The sequence below is a fragment of the Anarhichas minor genome, unplaced genomic scaffold, assembly GCF_050575085.1.
Source record: "Anarhichas minor isolate MPS153535 unplaced genomic scaffold, ASM5057508v1 ptg000040l, whole genome shotgun sequence".
NCBI classification, from domain to species: Eukaryota; Metazoa; Chordata; class Actinopteri; order Perciformes; family Anarhichadidae; genus Anarhichas; species Anarhichas minor.
Window position 1 is genome coordinate 2543122 of NW_027466486.1, and position 24279 is coordinate 2567400.

Genomic DNA, 24279 nt, shown 5'->3' on the forward strand with positions numbered 1-24279 from the left:
TCTCTCTAACGCGCATTCATGCAAACCAGATGTGGCTACTACAGCGTGGATGGCCTGCGTTGCCTGCGCCAGATGTGCAGTGTCATTCAGCTGTGGTCCTTATAACTTTGGAAACAGACACCCACTGTGTATGCTTTGTGCCCCCCACAGCACAGGAGTCGCAGCTTGTTGGCGTGAACGCGCCGCTGTCTCTGGCCGGAGGGGGCTGGCTCTCCCTGATTGAATCCAGCTGTTGTGAGTGCGCTCGGAGGGGGCCAGTCAATTTGCATTGCTAAATAATCTGTGGAGCCTGACAGAGCGGAGCAGAAACGGTCCATTTTGAAAAAGGCATTCCTGCAACACTTGGTCAATGCGCCGCAGCTTCAGCTCGACCAGAAGACAGCGGTTAATGAAAACCTAGTGTCGGTTTTCGCGTAAAGGCGCATAGTTGGAGGGGTGGCGCGAGCCCTGCTGGGTAGTGGTGAGGGGATTTGGGGAGAATTTACGGGTCGTCTAAATCTTTCCTTTGAGAAACCATCAACCATGCTTTTTGAAGTACGTGGCTTCAGGTTCTGCTCTTCTGCAAAGTCAGTAAACTTACCTTTTTTTTTCTTTGCGTAACGGAGTTATTTGTGCTTTACTTGTGTTTGAATGGATATGTAACGGGATGCTTGCACCGATTTCCTTCCTTTTTTTTTCAGCGACACTTTCTGACAAAAGTTTAAAATGTTGACATTCCCTCTTTGCAGGATGTTGGCAGCTCTGGTATTTATTCTGCTTTGTATCCAGCCTGGACACGGACAGGTAACACAACAGCACCATCCTGTGTTTTCATTCATTTTAAAACCAAGATCATGGTCAAGAGTGATTGAACTGTCACTATGTAAAGATTGAATAATGCATGGCAAATTGTAACGGATACAACTTCTCATTAAAATCGTATTTCAGGAATAGTTTTGTAGTTTGTCAGAATTTTCAAACAGCCTCTTGATCATCTCTCCACAGACCTGCACAGAAGGTTTTGCTTATGACCGCATGTCGAGACAGTGTATAGGTGAGTGACATGACTTCTGCTCACATAATGTATAAGTTAAATTGTGGGCATGTCATTAAGACCCGTATGTAGAGTGTGAAGTAGAATAAGTTCCCAAATTCCCATATGTTGAGAAGTAAATGAATCACAAGCTGACAGATGTCCTGGATGCAGGAATGATCTTATCATTGTATTCCAGATGAGGATGAGTGCCGTACCCAGCCAGATGTTTGCAGAGGAGACATGCGCTGTGTGAACCAGAACGGAGGCTACCTGTGCCTCCCGAGGAACTTGTACAATCAGCCGTACAGACCGGAGATCCCGGCCCTACCCGAGCCTGTTTACCGGGACTCATCGGACCAATTCCTCCCAGCTCCACCGAGATCTGTGGAGCCCAGCTACCCCAGAGTGAGGACCACTGCGCATTGCATCCTGGGATATAGTCCTGCAGAGGATGGCACCTGTAATGGTGAGTAACTGACCAACTGTAAGTAAAAGTACTATTACAACAATGTACAAATACTCCACTATAAGTAAGTCATGCATTCAAAAAATAAAGAAGTATCATCATAACAATGTACTAAAGAATTAACAGTAAAAGTTGTTGTGAATTTTATATTATAATAATAATAATAATAATATAACATTATTTGATTGTCAATACTGATGAATATGTGTAATCAGTACTTTTAACTACTTTATTTAGTTTGGTAGTTTAGTCCAGGGGTTCTCAATCTGGGGGTTGTGGCCCCTCCAGTAGGTCACATGACAAATGTAATGGGTCCTGAGATAGTTAACGGGCAGCAAAGAAGAAAAAGAAAAGTTTTGAATCTGTCTCCGCCCACCCCATCGAGTTTGAGTTGACAATTCTGATTCTGCCTGGGCACGGTTAACGTTGTCAACTGAAGCGAAACAAAACAAAAAACACTACAAAATGAATTGGTTGGATTTAGTAAAAAACTTTATGCTTTGGCTTAAAATGACACATGAAACAAAACAAAAAAGTTAAACGCAAGTACTTAATTATGTTTAGGTAAGTAAACTACTTGGTTATGTTTTGGTAACAAATGGTTCGCCCGGGACACAAACACCACCAAGAATGGATGGTGTCTGTCTCTTACTGCAGCTGTTTGCAGTTTCTCCTCCATTCGCTGAATCTCTGCGCGACAGATGTGAACGGTCTGAGAACGACAGGCCCGACATCTGCCGCCTCCTGCTGTGTATCAGATGTTAGAGTGAAACTATAGACGAGGGACACGCGATAGAGGCCAGAAATTCAGTGCAAGTTACCAGAGATTACGGTTGAACTCCAGGGGGAACGTATGAATCCGGTCAGATCACAGGGACAGATGTCGTTTGATGCCCGGTGCAGCGACATTTCTGCCGTCACCCAGCCGAAGCAGAGCAGCGTTCAACTCCTCTCAGTGAAGACATTTCTGCTTTCTGATTGATTCTGTTGAATTTCACAACCGCAAGAATTCCCAGCTGTTGGATAAACACTAAATGTCTGATGCTGCATTTCCCCAGTGCGTCCAGCCGGGACAAGCTGTTGAAAATGGCCTCCTTAAAGTCCATGTGGGGTGTTTTGGATAAATCAGCCGTGACCCTGTAATGAGTGGAAAATGTGCACATATAGAAGAGTTTTCTCTGAAGAGAGCTTTAGAGTTTAGCTCATGCACAAATACGGACTGTTTGTCTTTGTAGGGCAGAGGACCTGTCAGGGAATCGGCTCACAACCTTGTTTGGGTAAACTACATCATCACAGTGCCAAAGATGAGGTCATGTGTTGCCAAATCTGTTTCATGGAGAACAGGCATGCCTCTGTTGAGGCCATTCGTAACCAGTCCTCAGACCCTGGTGGGTGGATGTGTGTGGTGACGTAGTGGGTTATTGATTGATGCTGCTGTGGGGCAGAAATTAAACAGACTGTGACTTCCCGTCTGAACCTGCAACAAACATTGCTTTGTCTTTAAGTTAAGGCACTACACTCCAACAATGTCACGAATGGCACCAGTGTGGGAGACTAATGGAACAAATTAGGCCTTGCGTTTATGCATTTGTGGGTTTTGTTTTTTAGGTCAGATACTACAAAGGCCTTTTACAAGCAGCGCTATGGCGTGTAGTAGTCTTACCTGTGTCTTAGCTGGTTTCTTGCTGCACCAGGTTACACACTTTACAAATAGACTATTATTAATCTTCCCTAGTGGTATCTAGCTAAGCAGATCCACTATGTGAACACCTGATTGTTGAACATCTTATTGCAAAACCATAAGCATTAACAGCCGCCAATGCGTCTGTGAAGAAACTCCACCAGATTTCAGACCCTTGGCTGCAGGAATTTGCTTCCAATCACCCGCAAGATTAATGGAGAACGTTTGCCGTGTTGAAACTGTTTACTCAGAGTTTACTCAGAATTATAGTCGAGAGAGTCATTGTGTGCATTAAGATTTTCCTAAAAGGAGTGGTGTCGCTTTCTTGAAAAGCATCAGATGAGAAGAATGATAACTTGAAACTACAGCCAGAAGCCAATTAGCTGAGCATAAAGACCGGAAACAAGGGGAAACAGCTAGCCATAACACGTTCTATCTCGTTTGTTTGATCCAAACAAAAACGAAAGTATTAAAAGCCAAGAAACGGTCTGGCACAACTTGCGACCACAACAGTTTTGTTGTATGGATTAAACCAACAAGATGAAGTGGTGATGGTATGTGGATTTGTTATCTTTAGATAGAACCAGACAAGCTGGCTGCCCTCTGATTTCAGCTAAGAGAATCGTCTCCTGGCTCCAGCTTCATATTCTCAATATTCTCATCAAGAAAGCGAATAAGTGTGTTTGACAAAAAGTTGAACTATTCTTTTAACTAGAATACAAAAGGGCATCGCCCGAACCGGACACGAGACTTCACTGGGAACAGTTTTCACTTAAAATAAAAACTAATTACAACCAGATTTTAAAATGACCCCGAATAAAGAGGAAAGACATGTTGCTGTTGGGTTTTTCATTTTTCATCTTTCATGGATTGCTCAAGCACACTTTCACACACACGTGAACGTCATATGACCCAGCAAGCCGAGAGTATTGTAGGTCAAATGATGACACTTCACTTGGGACTGTGCAGTTCATTTCCGCTCGTAACTCCGATTTTTGGGAATTTTCATGTTCTACTCGAGTTGAAGGATTGCATGCTCCTCTGTGGCTTGAGAGAAAAACGGCCAATCTTGTAGGCTTTTGAAAACCACAAATGCACAATAGCTGATCTGAAAACAAGACTGTTTGTGGCATTTCACAGTTACAGCTTGCTGATGATCACATTCAGTGTATTTTCCATTTGATTTGATAGCAGATGATGAACAAGAGTACATGGCATCAACAGCCACTGGGGGTTATTTTGAAACAGCTTGTGTACAAATTTGAGGTCAACTGGTTCAAGTTTTTTCAGTTTTCCTACATGTTCAAACAAACTCCATCGGTCTTGTCTTCCCTGAAGCTGATCAGGGTTGTCAGCGGTGACCTCAAAGCTCGTGGGCAGCTCATGAAACAGTCTATATAAGGAGCTGAACTGAAATGATCCTGCAGCTCGTGCATGTACGTTGGAGATCTGCAGTAATGCTACACATGGGGTGCAGATGACGATCATTCAGAGAGGTTTTGACTGGTAACTGCAAGCAGGTGTCAGGGGGGCCTTGTAGCTGTTGGCCGGTGGCCCCCTCCACCCCCGTGAAGGGCCAGCGATCAGTTGCCACTAAGGGCGACGGTCCCACCGACAGACGTTATAGCTTATCAAAGCTGCCTGTCCAAACAAAACGCTGGGCTCCCACCCACTTCCCCCAATGCTTTTCTAGAGATCGGTGACTTCATGGTCTGAGAACCAGAAACAGAGGTTGGAATTTGTGATTTATCACATCCTCATAAGGAAATATGGCTATTATGATGTAGTGTGTGAGCTGCTCCAAAGGAATTCAGATTGTAAGCAGTCTAGTGGACAGGCTTTCGAGCAAGGCCTTTAACGTTACCGTCACTCGACTGTGTAGCTTTTATGACCTGCAATTTTTGTTTTTGAAATATAGCATCAGCAGTGTAAATCAGAAAAAGGACTTTTTTCCCAGATTTTACTTTTTTAAATGGTTTAATCGCACGCAAAATTTCTTGTCTCTCTCCATATATCCATCCATCTATTTATCTTGTTCCTCACATTCTCCACTCAGGATTGAACTTTTCTTTTTTGTTTGTTTTTAACCACAAAAAAAAGGGGGGAAAAAACAATTATCAATAATAACACCCCTCTCTCCCCTGCTGCTTCTCTCTGTTCCAGACATTGATGAATGTGAGACAAACTCTCATCACTGTAACCCCACCCAGGTCTGCATCAACACAGCAGGCGGCTACACCTGTTCCTGCACTGAAGGATACTGGCTCATTGGAGGACAGTGCCAGGGTGAGTGCACATCTGCACAGCATAAGAGTATAGAGTGGCTTTACGTGTATGAACATTGCATGAACTTCACATTAGTGCTGAATGTTTTCAAAAGTATACCAATCAGTTTATTCAAGTTTTGGAAAATCAATTAGCAGAGATGTGAGATGTGTTTAAGAAAGCTAATCCATTGGTGAACGTTGTTGTTGTGAATTGATGACGTTGCTTTCAGAAACCTTAAATTGTGGTGCGTTCACAGTCTTTAAAATCTTTAATGCAACCAGCGATCAAACATCGGGACCAAAAAGTGATTTCAATGATTTCTGGCGTTATACAATAGTTGATTGTATCAATTCTGTGATGTTTTCCTTAGAATCACCAACGAAAAACAGTGATCCGACATCAGACATTTAAGTCCAGTCATTGAGCTGGTTTATTTCAAGCCAAGCAGGTTTCTAGTTTCTGCATTTGAAAAAGATACTGTAATGAATGTGATGGCGGCCGTGAAGGTACACAATTGATCTGGCAGTAAAGTAGATTGCACATGATGTGATGTTAATGGCCTAAACCGTTCAAAACCAGCAAATATTCCATTCGGTATAGACATGGTGTGTTATGAGACGATGGGCTGCTGGGCACAGACATGCAAAAGCTCACCACATCTCCCACACAGAGGCAAAACACATAGTATTTATAGTTGTTTAGTCTCTATTTGTTGTCGCTTTGTAGTTGTTATGCATCTCTGTAGTTTTGTGTGTCTTTGTGGTTGTTTTGTATCATTTTGTAGTTTTATTGTGTCTCTTTGTAGTTTTATTGTGTCTTTGTGGTTGTTTTGTATCATTTTGTAGTTTTATTGTGTCTCTTTGTGGTTGTTTTGCACCTTTTCATAGTCGTTGTGGGTCTCTTTGTGCCTCTTTGCAACTACTTTGCATCTCTTTGTAGTTGTGTTAATCATTTGTAGTCTTTTGTGTCTCTTTGTGGTCATTTAAAGTTTCCTTGAGGTCATTTTGAGTCACTTCCTGGTTTATATGTGTCTCAAATGACTCAGGGCAATGGTCAAGTAGGAATATCAGTGCAAGTATTTCCTAAACTTAAGACCATATTGCTTGTAAGACTGTTGGATAATATAGAAAAGACATTTCTGCTTCCTGTCTTCATTTACAAAATGTTATTACGTCTTAAAGCTTTCACCCTCCTCATGGAGAACAGCGCCCTCTTCATGTTATGTGCAGCAGAGCAGCTCAGCAGACTTTTTGCCAAATCAAATCAATAAATCATGAAGAAGCAGTGTCTTATTAAGCTGGGTTTTTAATTTATTTTTAATTTAACACAGTAGTCAGACCTACAGTATGTCTATATTCTGAAACATAACCAGTTTGTCTTTTTCTTTCTGAACAGATATTGATGAATGCCGCTATGGTTACTGCCAACAGCTGTGTGCCAACGTCCCCGGCTCTTATTCCTGCTCCTGTAACCCCGGCTTCATCCTCAACCCAGACAGCAGGACCTGTCAAGGTACACACACACACACACACACACACACACACACAGGGGCATAACACTTGCCCTGTGCAAATAATCACATGCACATGCACACTGTTTCTTTTCCTACTTTGCTGTCACACAGTTAAACACTCATGCACACCTCCATGCTGTGCACCAATGTTGCGTTTAACTCCCGTCAACCGTTGTTCCTCCAGATGTGGATGAGTGTGAAGATGAACCGTGCAGTCACCGCTGCTTCAACACCTACGGCTCCTTCATGTGCAACTGTGACGAGGGATTCGAGTTGGCGTCCGACGGAACTACTTGCATTGGTGAGACGAGCTGGTTCTGGTTTTTATATTTTTTATATCTAGAAAACGGCATTTTTTGACTTTGAAGCCAGTCTGTAGAGCATTAAAGTTTTACATCCTATGGAGTAAAACTGATACTAGACTTTTCCCAACTGATAAACGTGGAATGTTATCATTCTAAATGAGCCAAACTATATATTAATCAACTAGATATACTTTAGATTTAATCTTGATTTTCTTAGATAATGTAATATATCCTTAACACTGTCTTTCCATTCATCTATTTTCTATAACTGCTTATCCAGTGCAGCATCACAGGAAGATGGAGCCTGTTCCAGTTGGGTATCACAGGCTGCCTTCTATACTGTTGACAGACAAACATATTCACACTTAAAGCCTCTTTGATCCACAGAACTGGTTGAATTTGAACCCAAGACTTTGTCGTTAGGCATTAGTTCTGACCGCTGAGCCAGTGAGCGGCCCTCACAATCGTTATGCGATCATCATTAATTCTTTCTTTTATTCCCTGTAGACTTGGATGAGTGCAGCTTCTCTGAGTTTCTGTGTCAGCACAGATGTGTGAACACCCCCGGCTCTTTCTCCTGCGTCTGTCCGCCGGGATATTATGTATTTGAGGACGGCAGGACTTGTGAAGGTAAACTTCAGGACAGAAGACAACTGAATAAATGTCTTTCTGGCGGGCAGTTTAGATGCAGTGTCAAAGAGGGGAAATATTCGGCCAACTTTGAATGAAAACACAACTCACAAAGCTGCTGTGAATTGTCTTGTTGTGTGTTGTAATCTTTATTTTATCAGGAACGTTTTAAATGTTATTTAATCCTGCTTTCTTTGATCACATTTTGCTTGGAATATTTTTTTCATCTGTCACCTAAAATGTGTCTTATTTGAGATTTGTTTGTGTGTGGTTACAACGCACCCGCAATGCTACACTAAAGACATTCAAGCCAGCATTTGGAAAAGTTGCACATGTGTATCAGCTAATGTTTAAAACAAGTGTCCCCTTATTAAGTATTATTATGTGCTCTCTTTGTTCTTTGTACCATTTCCAGCCATTCTCAAATACCGTATTGTTGACGCTCTCTAAATGTTGTTTCTCTGATGATGATGATGATGATGATGATGATGATGATGATTTAACTGACTTTGATTGTTGTGTGTTTGATTTTAAAGATATCAATGAATGTGACACTGGTAACAACACCTGTACAACAGCACAAGTATGTTTCAATTTCCAGGGAGGCTATACATGCCTGGATGCTTTACAGTGTCACTCTCCTTACGTCGAAGTTGGTGACAAGTGAGTACTTCTACCGTTGCATTTACGTATTCGTTACCGCACAGAAGTGAAATGTTATATGTTGCATTATATCTTAAACTGCCCCTGTGTGTCCTCTGCAGTCAGTGTATGTGTTCTGCTGAGAACCCTGCCTGCAGGGACAAACCCTTCACTATTCTGTACCGACACATGGACTTGTCGTCGGGGCGCACTGTGCCTGCAGACATCTTCCAGATGCAGGCCACCACGCGCTACCCCGGCGCCTTCTACATATTCCAGATAAAGTCGGGCAATGAGGGGCGAGAGTTTTACATGAGGGTGAGTACGTCAGAGATCCATAAAACTGGAGACACCAAGTATCACATTTTTAACGCTTTAAAGGGGCAGATTTTCATTGAAATAAATGCCTGTTAAGTCACCATCGCTGAAGGAGGTAACACGATGGTGATGGAGCCTATGGTCCACTGATGTGGTGTCTGTGGCGAAATAGTTTTAAGCAGATCCTCTAGTGAACAAAAAACAAGTTTAACAGGTTTTATGTAACTGACATATGGTCAGTCATATAATAGTTTATTTACAAAAATAAAGAAACAGCGCCACCTACAGAAACTCAAACTCTATCACCAGACAATCCAATGAAATCGCAGAATTGAGCAGGAGAGGAGATACCAGTACTGTTTGACTGAAACACCACAGCTGTGATTGTTTAGTTACCAAACATGTTGCTAAAATAATAATTAAGAAGTCTTCGATTGATCTGATGTGACCGTGGTGCTCCTTAGTGAGGTGAACAGTGAGTCAGAATCAATTCAAAAATAGGATTATTCTGCATCAGCATCAGACTGAATTGGCATTAAAGAAAGAAAAAAAAACATGGGGTCCTTTGATAATTTGTCATAATTTAATTATTGTGATTTGTTATATGATATATGAAGGTATGATTTGGGGATAATAACACATTGTTTCACTCCTACAGTGTGCCACACTGTGAATAAAACTGGGTTTGCATGAAAAAACAAATGTGGGGGTGCAATGCCAAATGTGAGGGTTATGGGGCTTGTACTTTGTATTTAGTTTAAGGTCATGTGTTTGATCCATACAAACCATGAAAACATAAATTATTCAGCTCTAATGTCATTTGTTGACGTGTCACAGTAGGGAAAAAAAGTCAAAATGTCTCCTGTGAAAAGGGGCTGTACACCAAGTAAACGCATACAGTGTGTCGGGCACAATGCCTGTAAAGAAAGGGGAGGATGAAGCACCTGACCTCGTCCAGTAGATGGAGCAATAACTTCGTGTAATGTTTTTGTGAGGGTGATTTTTCTTTTTTTTAAGATATACAGTCTTAACAGAGACTCTTAAGGAGGATATATAAAGATTATCTGCTGCATGAATACGTGACCACATGAGCTTTTACAATATCTTTCGAAAGTTACCTTCTGCTGTCCTTGTTTAAACAAACCCTAGTCTGGTCCTGTATGCACTACGGAAATCACATTGACCTTCCTTGACTCTGTGCCCGTGTTTGCTGGTTGTAAATGATACGACAAAGCCCTGAGACTTAGATTTCCTCCATCGTGTGCAGCTGTCACATTCGAAGCGTTTCCTGCACTTCATTCCTCACATTCCTCTCCTGTCGTCTGCATCTTTCAGCAAACCAGTAACGTGAGCGCCACACTGGTCTTGTCGCGGCCCATCAAGGGGCCCAGAGAGTTGGTGCTGGACTTGGAGATGGTCACGGTCAACAACGTCATCAACTTCAGAGGCAGCTCCATCATTCGTCTGACGGTCTTTGTCTCAGAGCACCCGTTCTGAGCGCCCCAAAATGAACTTTGACGCCCCCCCCCCCCCCCCCCTCTCTCTCTCAAAGAATCGAGCTGCCCTCATCTGCAGCTGATGTCATGGTTTGTTTGAGACAGTTCATCACCTTTTTTTTTACATCATTATGTCATCCTCAATAAAGACACGTCCGATAAAGACTCCAAAATCAGCTGATGGGAAAAGCATCCCTGTGCTGGAATCCCCACCCTGGTTTAATGGACGCTGGGCTTTTATGGCTGTGATATGGACTTTCGACACATAGGGGTATTTATGGTGTACAATTTCTGACATCCTCTATTTAGAAAATGATGGGAATTACCCTCACTGAATGCCAGCGTATACACAATACAGTTTTTTCCCCCCAGTTGTCTGTGAATTTTCACCCCTTCAGATAAACTGTGAAAGTAACTTTTATATGCCGGAAATCAAGAGCTGTCGCTGTGTCATCGTCGTGTTTTTTATTATGAGCCAGTCATTAACTGAATTATTGATCACAGTTTCTTTTACACCAATAAATGCCTTCACCACACAACTGTCTCTGGCATGAGCTGGCCCTGACAGCACACTTTATTTTAGGATTATTAGGTAATGTTTTCAGGAGGACTTTAACAAACTGTGTGATTATGAATATCAAATGTAGGGACACAAATTGGGGGTGCGGTCACAAATTTGTGGATTACATAAAATGTTGATAAAAATTTAAAAAATATCACCACATTTTTCAACACTACCAATTTTTGGCAGTGGGTTGCACAAAAACTAAATTTGGGATTATATCAATTATCAGATTTTGGAGGTGCAGGCTCTGGAACACTAGAAACATGTGGGATTATAATGTAATGTTGTGGGGAGACTATAACAAATAGAGGGATCAGAACGAATAACAAAATCAGGAATTATATTGGATATTACATTTTAATGTAATATTTTTGGGGAGCTATTCCAAATATGGGGGATTTGGGGATACATTTTGGAGCACCATGCCAGTGTTGGCAATGTTTAACACAATTTGGGATTATATTATATCCATTAACACAATTTGGTGGTGCTATACCAAATATGGAGGATTTAGGGACCATAACAAAATGACAATCTTTGGGGACATTACATCCAATTGTGGGGGATTTGGGTGCACAATAAGACTTTTTATAACAACGAATAAACTCAATTTGGAGGATCATGACAATCTTTGGCAATGGGGGACATTTGACATTAAAAATAATAACTAGTCTGTAAATACAGACATACTGGACCTGGATGGTGTAAACCGTGTTGATACTGTTCGGGAGTAGAAAACTAAAATGACACCGAGCAGCTAACAATCAAAACAGAGAGCGAGGCTGTTCGGGGAAGGAAGCGCAAACACGCATGAGCCATCCGGGAAGAGAGAGAGAGAGAGAGAGAGAGAGGGGAGGAGGGAGAGAGAGAGAGAGACCGGTTACTAAAGTGCTCCATAAACCTGCAGAGCTCTCTGGCATTTCTCTCCAGTCGGCCCGTGAGAGAACTGCACCGCCGGATGTGCAAACTTTATCCTATTAAAGTGGAAACATCGCACGGGTAAGTTCCCTTTTTGACTGCTTTTGTTATGTGAAGTTATTGTTGATTAACTGCAATTTGATGTGTTCAGTAAAGTCAAAGCGACGCACATTCCCTCATATGTCCGCAACACAAAGCGGTGTTTGTTGACTATTGGTTGAGGAAATGAAATAATTCAAACTCAATTAAAATGTTATTTAGCTTGTTATTTTTTTGTTATTTAGCTTTTTAAGGAAAACGTGTTATTATAACACAAAAATATCCTCCCAGCCATGACGGACTATGTCAGCACTATGACACATTTACAGCTAAACTGTGATTGGGAGGATTTTATTTAATCAATCACTAACGTTGGGGTTTATGGGTACAATAACGCTTTTTAAGATTATAACAATATGCAAGGGGTTCAAAACAGTGTTACAACTAATCATTTAATGAACACATTTTGTGTCCTCAAGAGCTGTTTTATGAGGAACTACAACTATTTAGAGGATTATATCGATATTTAGAACAAATTTGGGGAATATATGAACACATTTTGGGGCACCATAAAAATGTTTGGTTGGCGCTATACCATATTTTGGTGGTTTTGAGGACCTCTAAAATACTTTGGTATCATTCATAAATAGGGGGAGGGAAGTAGGAGCATTTTACCACATTTGTGGGTTTTATCAAATTCTATATTATTGGCGTGCAATGCAAACTTCTGTTGTGGAAACTAGATGACATTTTGGGATCATGAAGCCACATTTTTGGTACACTGTGCTAAATTTGTCGATTGGGCCACTCTACAACAATGTATCAAATTGTATGGCAAATTTGGGTGATATGGGGGCTTAGTGACCAAATTTGTTATTAAACAAAATAACAAATAGTGAATTCTATGGACTTTTCCCACTTAATTCATTACTTAACTCATTTTAGTATTTTGAGTGTTATCAACTCCTGATTAGATCCAGAAAGGTTTGCTCCAGCCCTACTGGTATCACTGTTTACTGTGTAAACTCTAACCTCCACTTACTCTTTCATCATTTAAATATTTCCAGTTGCAGCTATGGAGTGCCTCAAAGACTGCTGCAAGAAGTTCATGAAGAAGAAGGGGAGGGAGCAGGAGGCCCAAGGTAAACATGGCATCCTGCACAGCTGCATGTCAGACAGCTCTGACAGAGTGTTTCTGTTTCTGATTGTGTGATTTTCCGCTTGCTTTCAAGTGATCGCGCTGAAGATGCCTCCTAAGGCATCAGGATGGGAGCCGGAAGGCGGGAGAAGGGAAGTCGCAGAAGACTACCTCCTGTCCAAGCTGCCTCCGGACGGCAGAGAGGTGCCGTTCGTCCTGCCAACCTTCAAGGCCTCCTACATCCAACCCAAAAACTCCCGCTACCCCAATTTACAGTCTGGCCCGCAGAGTACGTACCCACTGAAAGATAACATCAGCTGGTTGTTCTCCTTTTGTTTGTATTAAATAATCTTGAAGGATTACATTTGTTAATCTCACCATCATATACAAATGAACTGCAATGACCAATGATGTAGAAACCTGTCTTAGATCTTTGTGTTGACTTAAAGGGTGGGTGGGCTGGCAAGTTATTACGGTGTCTCTAACCACATTGAACACACAGCATGAAAGAAATTATATTGCAAGTGTGGTTTCTCATGTGCTTCATTTGGTACATCATGGCTGACAGGATTGGCTAGATTTTGAAGGTGTGGACCTGAGGGTGGAAATCTGTTTAGCAGCGCTCAGTCAGACCAGCTTTGGGTTTACGTTCACATCGAGAACCGGACGACATCTCGGCTCATATTTGGCCAATGAAATGGCTGTTATTGTTATGCGTTTCTTTTTTTAGAAAAAATTTAGAAAAAAGAAATCATGGAAATGTTTAAATGTAAACATGTCTGTCTGCTTTCGTAGAATTCAAAGACAGCTTTTCTTGTGAACTATTGAAGACCTGAGCTAGCTAACATTTGGTCCTCCACTGCCAGAACAAAGCTGAAACTGTAGATACTCATTTGCAATCGGTTGGTTCTCTGTAACTTAATTTCTGTCTATTTCTTGAAGATTTTTTCAACCTGAATTTCTCCAGATGTTTGCTTGACGTGACAAAGATCGTATTCAGGAAAATTATGCTTGTGCGATATATTTTCACTTCAACAGCGCCCCCATCAGGCCACTCATCAGCAGGAAGTGTGTAGAAAGTTCCCCATCCAATATATGGTATAGGTATTTTTACAACATTTAATTCCTGTTCAACAGGTCAGTGGGCAAGTATCCCCCATGCTGCAGCCTGAAACACAAAGACAAAGGGTGAAATAACGTGCAGTCTTTCCTCGACATAGGGTTAGTTTAGGTCAAGATTATGCTGACTGACACATTTTACTCCACCCACTCCACAGAGCCAAGGTGCCACAATGCCTCATGTGTCGAAGTTTCATTAAAATCAGCTCAGAGGCTGCTGCTGTATGACCTGACGTTTGATTACACAACTACCAGGATGTCCTGTTTCTAAATGAATGGCTGCAGTCCTTTAGTTTACTGAAACAAACAATTTGGTGAAAAGGCAGCATGTTGACCTCCAGCCCTGTTGTCTGTCTGCAGGTTCAGCCCGGTGCACGTATGCAGAAAGGAAAGCAGAGCTTCTGGGCTCCAGTCACTTCACCTACAGCCCTGAGTCCAGCTTCCATCAGGGTCAGGTGGCCGAGTACCTCTCCCCCAGATCAACCCGCCGCGGCACACTGAAGAACAGAGACTCCGGTCCCCAAAGCCCAGGTAGCAGAAACCTCATCCATGCTTCGCTTACGTTGTAAATCAAAATGATTTCAGAAATCAATCTGTGTACATTTATAGCTCATAATTCTGCTTACCGTCTTTTCTTGTTTCAAAGAGCTTATGCTAGATATGAAATCAGGAAGTTTGTGTCTTGATATCAACGTGCATATTCATCATTATATACCTATTCCTGAACATAAAATAGACACCTATTTGTGTTATAGTACAGGAAATATTTGTGATGGAAAAAAGGACTTCTTCTTTTAAGAATGAAAGAAGAATAGTTTTACAGAAAATGGGAAAAATGGATTAGGTTTAGGAATAAAGACATAGACACTGTTTAATTCAATTAAATTAATCATCGTGTAATGTCAATTGTTGTATAAAAGTTTTAATAAACAAATCGTACCGTATACTGCATCAGTAGTTATATTTTTGTTTTACTTGTGTACGTTTTAAGGCAATAAAGACTCAAGTGATAACAAAAGATTAGACATCCATTCAACAGTTAGTCCTGATTTACACTTTGCCTGCTGTTCAGAAAGCATTTATTGCTGATTTAATGACAGATACCTAAAGACAAACTGAATTGTGGGTTGATGTTTTGCTTCCAGGTAGGACGCTGAATGTGGGCGACGAGCAGCGACTGAGCGGCTCAATGTTTGATCTGTCCAGCCCTCAGATTCACATGCAGGTGAGACTGTTCACTATCTAATCTGTATTCAGTCAGCGTTTCTCACCCTGTGTCAACCAAGACTAAATATAGTTTTACAGTTTCCACTGTCCTCAGCAGCAGAGAGAACATCTGGCAAACACGCCTCACAGGCTGGCGTTTTGATTTAAGCTACAAAGTTAGAAGGTCATTCCTTTCTGAAGAGTTGAAAAAGGGAGACAAACTATATTTAAAGGGGAAGTTCACCCCAAAATCCCAGTGTTTGGTTTGTCCGTTGTGGGCTAGAAAAGAGGACCAGTGAAATCTAGTTATTTCACACTAGATAAGTGAAATAAATCCAGTTTTAATTTTGTTCATCAGCTGATTAATGGTAATTCATCTTAGTAAAGTAATGTATAATGCCATTATATGTCTTTTTACATTCCAATTTATTGTTTATAACTTTATTAAACCAGGATTAGTGCCTCACTGAAATCAAAATCTCTTTGTGTATGTTATTGGTTATGTCTCATTTGGGCCTCCAAGTCTTTAAAATAACAAAAACACCTCAAGAGATCCTCTATGTATTACAGGAAGTGAATGGAGGTCAGCTTGTGAGTCATTCTGAAAATGATCTTACAGGTAGTTGAAATCTTAAAGTGATGATTAATTTCGGCTTCAGCACTTATTCCTCCAGCTGACCCTGAATGTATCTCTGTTTGCTGCATATGAATCATCCATTGATTATCTTGGACGAAGTGCTATTTAATCAGTAATCCAATAAGGAAAACAAAGAGTAAGTTGGGGCGTGTTACAAACAAACAGTCTAACGTCTCGCCCAAAACCGTGATAACCAATGTAATGTCTCATTCTGGGCACGCACTTTGCAAAGAGCAACGTTAAAGCAATACACTCATTGCCTTGCTTATTGTGAACCGACACAGAAACATTTTCTGTTCACGGTTCATGTCTGTTGATGACTTTAATATCCAGAGCAACATGCAGTGGGTGTATGATTACAGTTCAATTAACCCAAATGTTTAGCTTGGCAGCGTTATGAGGAAACAGCATTTAGTAATGAAAGTGTGAAAGGCACAGCACCGTGGCAGAAGATCTAACGGTAAACAAATAAACCCGGGTTTCCTGAATAGGAAGGTAAAGAAATAAGAACCAGTTGAGATGGTCCTTTCAAATTTAGGAGACGAGAGAATGTTAAGTGATTTTCATTACGGATGGCAATATCCAGACAGAAATATCTCAAAAACTACTGGATGGATTGGCATGAAATTTGGTTCAGACATTCATGTTCCCCAGAGGATGAATTGCAATAACTCTGATCCCCTAACTTCGCATCCAGCGCTAACTTAAACTTGTCCAATACTTTAACAAATTACTTTTTCATCAGCCTCATCTATACTTTGGTTTTATTACCAAAGATAAACATAATTAACATTACACCTACTTAACATCATTAGCATTTAGCTCATTTAGCTACAGCCTCACAAAGTCAAAAGCGTGTCTGTACTCTTGTAAAATGATAAAGTTTTGTGATTCAGTGGAAACAGTAATGACTATGTCATGCAATGCTAACCATCTTTATGTGTGTTTGTTTTAACCTTCAGCGCTTCGACTCCGTCTCCAGCGTCCTCAGCAGCACGTCCTCCATGATTGGCTCCATTGAAAGCAGCCTTGGTAACTTAAATACTTAAATATTTGTTTTGTCTACAAACAATTTCCCCTTTTCATGCTTTCTAGTAAGTCTGATTAAGATCACTCTGCATTGTACAGTCATGAAAGGGAAGGCAGTAATGACTTGCAAATGTTTTCACTAAGGTCCACCACTGAGCTTCAGAGATAAGCCTTGTTACATAAAGATTGTATTATTTCATAAGGAGAGACGGCTTAGTCATAATAAGAGACAAATCATTTATATGAAGTTGTGTTTTTTTTCTTTTTATTGAAAGTTATGTCACAAATATGTTAAAAAATATCCAAGAAAATCTTCTGTCTCTATTACGGACTCTGTTTACGTCAATGATGCTCGGTGCTCAAACGTAGTCAATGTTGAAGGAAAGTGTTTCTCTGATGTTGAATTTTTTTTTATATCAAGATGTCGGCCATATTGCCCTGAGAATTGTTTTGTTGACGCTGTTTACGCTCCTTCTATGTACTACTGTTTTGTTTGTCATGTTTTTGTTGTCTAGCAAAAGGGGCTACAACTGCATTTTGTTGTGCAAGTCTTTTGTTGTGCAACCCTGTGTTGGATAAGGACAATAAATTGTCCTTGAATCCTTGCAGTATATTCTTTGCAACAATAAAACAGTGTTGCTTTTCATGGATTAATAAGCAGCATCACATGTAGCTCTGCATATTTAATGCAATGCAATGGACAGAAAGCATCAATGAAGTAGATGTTATAGATAACAAGAGCAGAACATTTGATGTACTTTGTAATGTTATTCACAAAAAAAGAAGTGAAATAAATGACTCTTTGATTATGGATTTAATTTGGCGTAAAAGCGTATACATTTCCTTCTATGTCCGCTTATAACACTCGTATAGCTCCACCATTACATCCCATAACATCCAGTAATGTGTTCATGTTGTGCTGCTGATGTTACAGACTCCGTCACACTGTCTGGGGACGAGCGTGATTTGGGGAAGGTGTGCGTCCGAGTGAGCTACCAGGAGGCTCTGGAGCAGGTGTGGATCACCGTGGTTCAGGTAAGGTTACGTGCTGTGAGAGGAGGAGAGCCCGAGAGCACAAACGGCTCCAATGTGCTCTGCTGCAGCATTTCTCAATGAAACCTTTGTGTGTCAGTAACACAGGTCTCTGTTAGCTTGTCTCAGCGCTCTATTAACTTTGGCTCAGACACTCGGGAGAAAAGGGTTGTTTTCTTTAAGACACAGAACTTTCCTCATTGATGCTGAAACACAGTGATCAGTGTGTGTATTGCACAATCACTCTTTTTGTATTATTTTTTGTTTTTATTTTACAGTTTTCAGGCTTTAATGCAGATGCAGAGATGTGCACTAATTCGTCAATGAACAGGAGCAAACTTAAAAAAATTGGGCACCTCTTTCCCACCAAATTCTTTTTTTGGTCAGCGCTGCACTTGAACTATCCTTTGGGACATTTGGATGGACAAGTAGAGCGGCGGGGTCGCACAAAAATTGAGTCTTTCCTGGAGCATAAATTAAGCATATCATGCTTAAATAGAGTTTCCAAAGAAAAGAAAAGAGTACTTTGAGCATTAAAACATTCTCTACAAGTATTTAAAAAACGCTAAAAATGAAGACATGTACTCACACATACAGGATTGATTTATCTGAGGTTTATCTTGTTTTTGTATTTATGTCCTTTTTTGCTAAGTAGAGCAGTTTGTTTTAAGAGCGTATAAATAGATTTGACCTGCCTCGACTCAAACGTTATTTTCCTTCTTTCGTTATCAGTGTTCAGACCTCAACCGTGTTCCAGATGGAGTGGAACAGCAGAAGATTGGATTTAAAGGGATCATCACCCTCCCCAAACCCATACAGTTCAAGAGCTCGATCAAGGACTACTGTCAGGTACTGACCGCTGCCTAAAACCTGATATTTTACGTTCATGGTTACAAATTGAATTGTAGCTCAGATTTTATTCTGCTACATTTTAAGTGAAGGATTATTAATAAAACAACTTTTGTACGCAAAGTTGAACTATTCTTTGCAGGGTTTTTATTCCAGTTGAATGGTTTGCATCAGATGGATTTATTATTTCAGATTGAGTTGTGGAAAAACATCACATTTCACTGTCTACTCTTTTAGGACGTGTCCTTCATGGAGACCTTCGTGTTTGCGCTGCATCTCCAGCAGTTGCGCTGCAGTGCTTTGATGTTGCGACTGCAGACGCACAACCCCAAGAAACGCACGGTGGCCGAGTGCGTCCTCTCCCTACGACAGCTCGGCCCTCAGGAGACGGAGCACTGGCTCGAGCTCAACTCTCCGTCCAAATCCTCTGTGAGTGTTCACTTCACGTCAGGCCTCTGGCACTGGTCTTAAGGCTGGTGTTCGGTTTTTGTTTCCATTACATTGTTTGTCACTGGTAGCACAGTTTGAGAACATTTACAGGATAATCAGGAATTAAAGAATTATTATGTCAAACCAGAAGCAACTCGTAGAATAGATTTTCTTTGTACATTAGTCTAATCATTAGCACGGTTTAGCAGTTGCAAAATATCCTCCAGGTCACATACGATTTCCATTTGTTCAACTCCTCGTATATTATCTATAATTAAAAACAAAAGTACATTGTTTATTGGTTATTTTGATATTGGTGATATTTGAGCTAATATTAGCATGCTGACATGTGCTCAAAGACAATGCAATATAAGTAAATGGGGTTTTTTTCAGGGGGTTTTTGGTTAGATAACTGAAATACGGGATACGAGATTTTAACATTTTGTTCTACATTACAAACAAGTGTCTAAATAAGACTACCGAACATCATCACCGACGAGTCCTCATAGTCACATAGCTTATTTTCCGCAGTAATCCAAATCCCATTGGCTTTTTGTTTGTGGAACCAGTGCGATGCTCACTTCCTGGTTGGCCTACAAAAACTTGTCATCCCTACGGCACTCTATTTGGACATACGCCAAAGTATTGGACGAACAGAAATTTTGACCCAATGATGTTGCTTGGGGAAGAGTCAGAGAATCAGCAAAGTGATTACAAGTCATCCTGAAGGGGACATGAATGTCTATACCAAATGTTTGACCCCAAATATCTCAAAGTCCCCAAATGTCAACCCTAATGGTGGCACTGGAGGAAAAAGTCAGCGGATCATCAACGTCAGCAGTGTTAGCTGAGCGTGTCTAACCTGCTGTCCAGCTGTTGTGGCCAAGAGGAAAATCTCGCAGTGTGGGAATACCTCAGACTTTTATTATTTATTCTCCACCGTTTCCTATGTTGGCTGCTGTCTTTTATCGCCCCTTTGTAAGAGTACAGTCAGGACAAAGCACCGTGTGTGCCTCATAAAACTGTCCCCATGATGCATTGTAGCTCACTGGCATGTACCGTACTCTTGGCCCCAACAAGGGAAACGTTGAGGCGGACTTTATGCTGTTGCATAATCACAGGAAATAGAGAAATGGGATTCATTATCAAGGGAAATTGGGAAACATGCTTCTATTGGAGAGAAATGTAAGACATGGAAAGTAGGTCAAACCGCAAACCATTTCAACGGCGAAGAGTGGTTTTGTTGATAAATGGATGCATGCTTGGCCAGTGACAGTAAAAATGAAGTGTTTCTGCACTTAGTGGTTCGAACGGTGAATCATCTTTCAGAGAGTCGATTTGATTCAGTGAGTGATTTTACCCATCTTGTGGACACAAAAGACACAAATGATCCAAATCACTGTCAGTCAGTCGAAGCGCATAAGGTTCAAGACAGCTGAACTCGTCAAAGTCTTGAACAGGAAAAATATCAGCAGCATTTTGAGAAAAAGCAGAGCAGCTGGTGGTCCAAGATGAATCAAACATGCAACAACAGCAGCTCTGTGAGGCGGGGAGCTAAATGCTAACATCAGAATGCTAACATGCTCACAATAACAAGGCTAACAAGCTGATGTTTAGCAGGTATACCGTTTAACATATTCACCAATGTAGTTTAGCGTGTTAGGGTTCAGCATTTAGCTCTAAAAACTAAGCGAAGCTGAGGCTGATGACAATGCCATTAGTTTGTCAGGTATTTGTTCACCTGATGCTGGCGCTAGAGGAAATGTCAGGGGATCGACAAAAGTTATTACAATTCATGCTGAGGGGAACGTGTCTCTCTAGACCAAACGTTATGGCGACCCATCCAATATTTGTTGAGAGTTCACTGAAGGAAAGGAAAGTCAAGGGATCACTAAAGTCATAGAGTGCTACAGGGACGGTCAACACAAAAGTCGACAAAGTCACTTGTTAGCAACTGCCTTTTTGTTAAGATATTAGGATATTTACGGACATATGTTAACCACAGACCTTATTTCAGGCATCAAACCATAAACCCATTCATACTAACATTGACTTCGACACGGGGAACCGGAAGTTTCCAAAGTGTCAACTTATTTCTGGGTTTTAGGACTCATTCCTGCAGGACCATATTAGAGTTCGTCTGGGGACGCATGGCTAAAATCAATATTAGAAGGATTAACACCGTGTTTATCTGCTCTGTATTATGTCTATGAGTCACGACAAAGTTTTTAAAAGTGAAATTCACAAGGAAAGTTTCTAAGAATGTACCTTAACAAATTACTGTACAGTGTAATTCTCAACCTTTTCAAGTCAAATGTAATATCTCTGACTTGTTGAAGGAACACATTTCTCCACTTACAATAATTGTCCTGGTGGCGCTATCTAAAGGTCAAAATATTAAACGCCTCAAACTACTGGTTCCATGTCACAACCCGGACGGTTGATGCACTTTGTACGTTCTTATGGCCTTTATTTTTTATTTTTTATTATTACATCTTTTTAGCCAATAATTAAAGGTCAAACTGTTGTAGCTTTGAAGACATAAACTCTTACAGTGAATCTTAGAAGTCTTTTTATTCTAGGAGAACATGCAGAGAGCACTGCCCTGCTTGCTATGTGCCAAAGGGTAATAAATGACACGAAGGCGAGTAATAAATAAGTAATAAATGACACGTATGTTCATACCTCGTACAGTTTCCTTGTACAATTACTGGATGCTTGGGGTCACAAAAATGTTGCCTTCATTCATGTCGTCTTCATTCATTCACAGCCTACTTACCTTTAAGATCTTGTTAAAATCCCTCACTATAACAAACATCCATTGAAGATTTAATATTTTGTCATTTTCACAATGAACACTTAAAGGAAATGAGGACACGAAAACTGATATCTGTGTCATGAAAAGTTCAGAGTTTATACATATCTGAATATACTATTATAATTATAGAGATATAATTGAATATTTTTCTTTCAGGTGTGCCACTCTGAGTTGCATCTCACCACCTGTTTTCAACCAGTCAACGGACGCATCCAGCTCCAGGTCCTCGCCGCCCAAAACCTCCCAACCTCCTCCTCACCGCTCACCCAAGGTACTGCAGGTGTGACTGGAAAAAGTCTAAAGTGAAATGCTTTACAACAAGAAGGAAAAGAGTGATTCCCGTGTGACTAACATGCTGTTGTTTCCACCTCTGAAGCCTTTTTTGTCAAAGTGGAGATGCATCAGTTGGGGCGGGTGGTGATCAAGAAGAAGACTCGCGTCCTGAAGGCCTCGGGGGGGCAGTGTAAGTGGGCGGAGACTTTTCACTTCCTCTTGGCCTCGTTAGACCAAGCGTGCTCGCTGTCAGTCAAACTCTACAGCCGGAGCTCGGTCAGGAGGAAACACTGTCTCGGACAGGTGAGTTGTTCTGACACCAGGTTTTCTGTTAGACTTTTCCTTTAATTGTTAATTCCCCAAGCTCTTTTTTTTTAAGGTGGGAAAAGTTCTCGTTTTAAAAGAACACTCCAGGCCTCACCTCAATACACACACATGTTGTGAAGAAAAGATGAAATGCAACAAGCTGAGGACTTATTGCTTTCCCAATGTTTCTGGCAGGTTCAGCTGGGATTCGACAGCCCCGTCCCAGAAGCAGTGGAGCAGTGGAAGGACACGATGGCTAACCCAGAGAAAGTGGTGTCTGCGTGGCACCGGCTGAGCGCTGCCTGAACCTCCTCTCCTTGCGTCTTCTTTACGCTCTACGGACGTGACGCTCTCGTGGTGCAGGTCCAGCTGTGCCGGCCTGCTTCTCCACAGATGGACACAGTCTTGTACACTAGCTGAGTCGTCCCTGACGGACGGGACTGTAAACTACTGAACGTGCTCTGAACGCCCTGAGACACCAGATTTCCACTGTTCAGGTGCTCGGTTGTAAATAGGGGTTTCGAACAAAGTTTAATCGCTGGAAGTTGGGGTTGTTTTTGTTTAGACAAAATTGAACAAAGTCAGCTTCATAGCATTTAGCCGTATATAAGGAGGAATTTTGTAACTCACATGCCTTTTTAGGGGAAAAACTTGTCACTCTGTTTAAATTAGATAGAAAGTTTACAAGCAGAGAAAGTCACCATAAAGCCAAACTCACTTTATCAGTCTGTACTTAAGACCCATTGTAAAGGATAAGGCTGACAGTATTCTATACTTTTCTTATTGTCAACAAACCAAACATCGATCAAAACTAACCATTTCTGGGTTCTTTTTTCAGCCCCATTGGTTCCACTGAAATCTTTAAATACTACTCATGACCACAGTTTTTTTTAAGTCTCTATAATTTCCTGAAACAGCCAGGCACTATAGTGTTCCACAAACATTACTTAAACATGCAATAACTGAATGTTTTGGCCACTTGTTTGCTGGAGAAACAAGTTGTGAACACAATATCATCATCTTTTAAGTTGATACGGCAAACAGTTATGAACATAAGTCCAATATTGAATCTTTTTTTTTAGCTTTGTTTTAGGTCTCGACCAACTCCCGAGGGATAAATCTGACTCTTAACCTGTTAAATGCTCCACTATGTTCACCAGATAGTTGCTAACTGCATCTGTCTGCTGTTTAGTGCTGAGAAGGTTGTGTACAGTGGGTTTTCAGAGCCTCTTATCTGAAAACAGCACTACATAAATGCAGTCCATTTACCATTTGTAGCCACTTTAAACGGGAGTAAATAGTGTTTTTTCAGGGACTATTTTTGATGTGGATTTATAAACATTTGGTATGTTAGCGAGTGATATGTTTTAATAGTTTTTGGATAACAATGAATTGAGGAATCCGTGATGTATGACTTTGTAGTAAAATCAATTCACTGTTGGTTTTGGTCTTTTCATGATATCCGTTGACAATAAGAGAAATATAAATATCACTCGATTTATCTTTTATTTCCCATGTTACTGTAGAATACAAGAGTATCAAACCTTAGCTGTAACGCTTCTGATGAAAGCACTTTATTTTTGATGT

At 40.9% G+C, this 24279-nt stretch overlaps 2 protein-coding genes across 2 annotated transcripts; both read left to right on the plus strand.

Moving 5' to 3' along the window:
- Positions 1-356: 356 nt before the first annotated feature.
- Positions 357-10359, plus strand: fbln5 (fibulin 5). Its single transcript, XM_076107848.1, has 10 exons — positions 357-783; positions 985-1033; positions 1212-1481; positions 5326-5448; positions 6826-6942; positions 7128-7244; positions 7756-7878; positions 8415-8541; positions 8643-8838; positions 10174-10359. The coding sequence occupies exons 1-10, from the start codon at positions 706-708 to the stop codon at positions 10333-10335; spliced, it is 1362 nt and encodes a 453-aa protein (XP_075963963.1). The 5' UTR covers positions 357-705; the 3' UTR covers positions 10336-10359.
- A 2572-nt stretch (positions 10360-12931) lies between these two features.
- Positions 12932-22998, plus strand: tc2n (tandem C2 domains, nuclear). The gene is made up of 11 exons (XM_076108453.1): positions 12932-12998; positions 13089-13283; positions 14474-14644; positions 15259-15338; positions 16919-16988; positions 17920-18020; positions 18750-18866; positions 19104-19295; positions 22270-22384; positions 22490-22689; positions 22888-22998. The coding sequence occupies exons 1-11, from the start codon at positions 12932-12934 to the stop codon at positions 22996-22998; spliced, it is 1419 nt and encodes a 472-aa protein (XP_075964568.1).
- The last annotated feature ends 1281 nt before the right edge of the window (positions 22999-24279 follow it).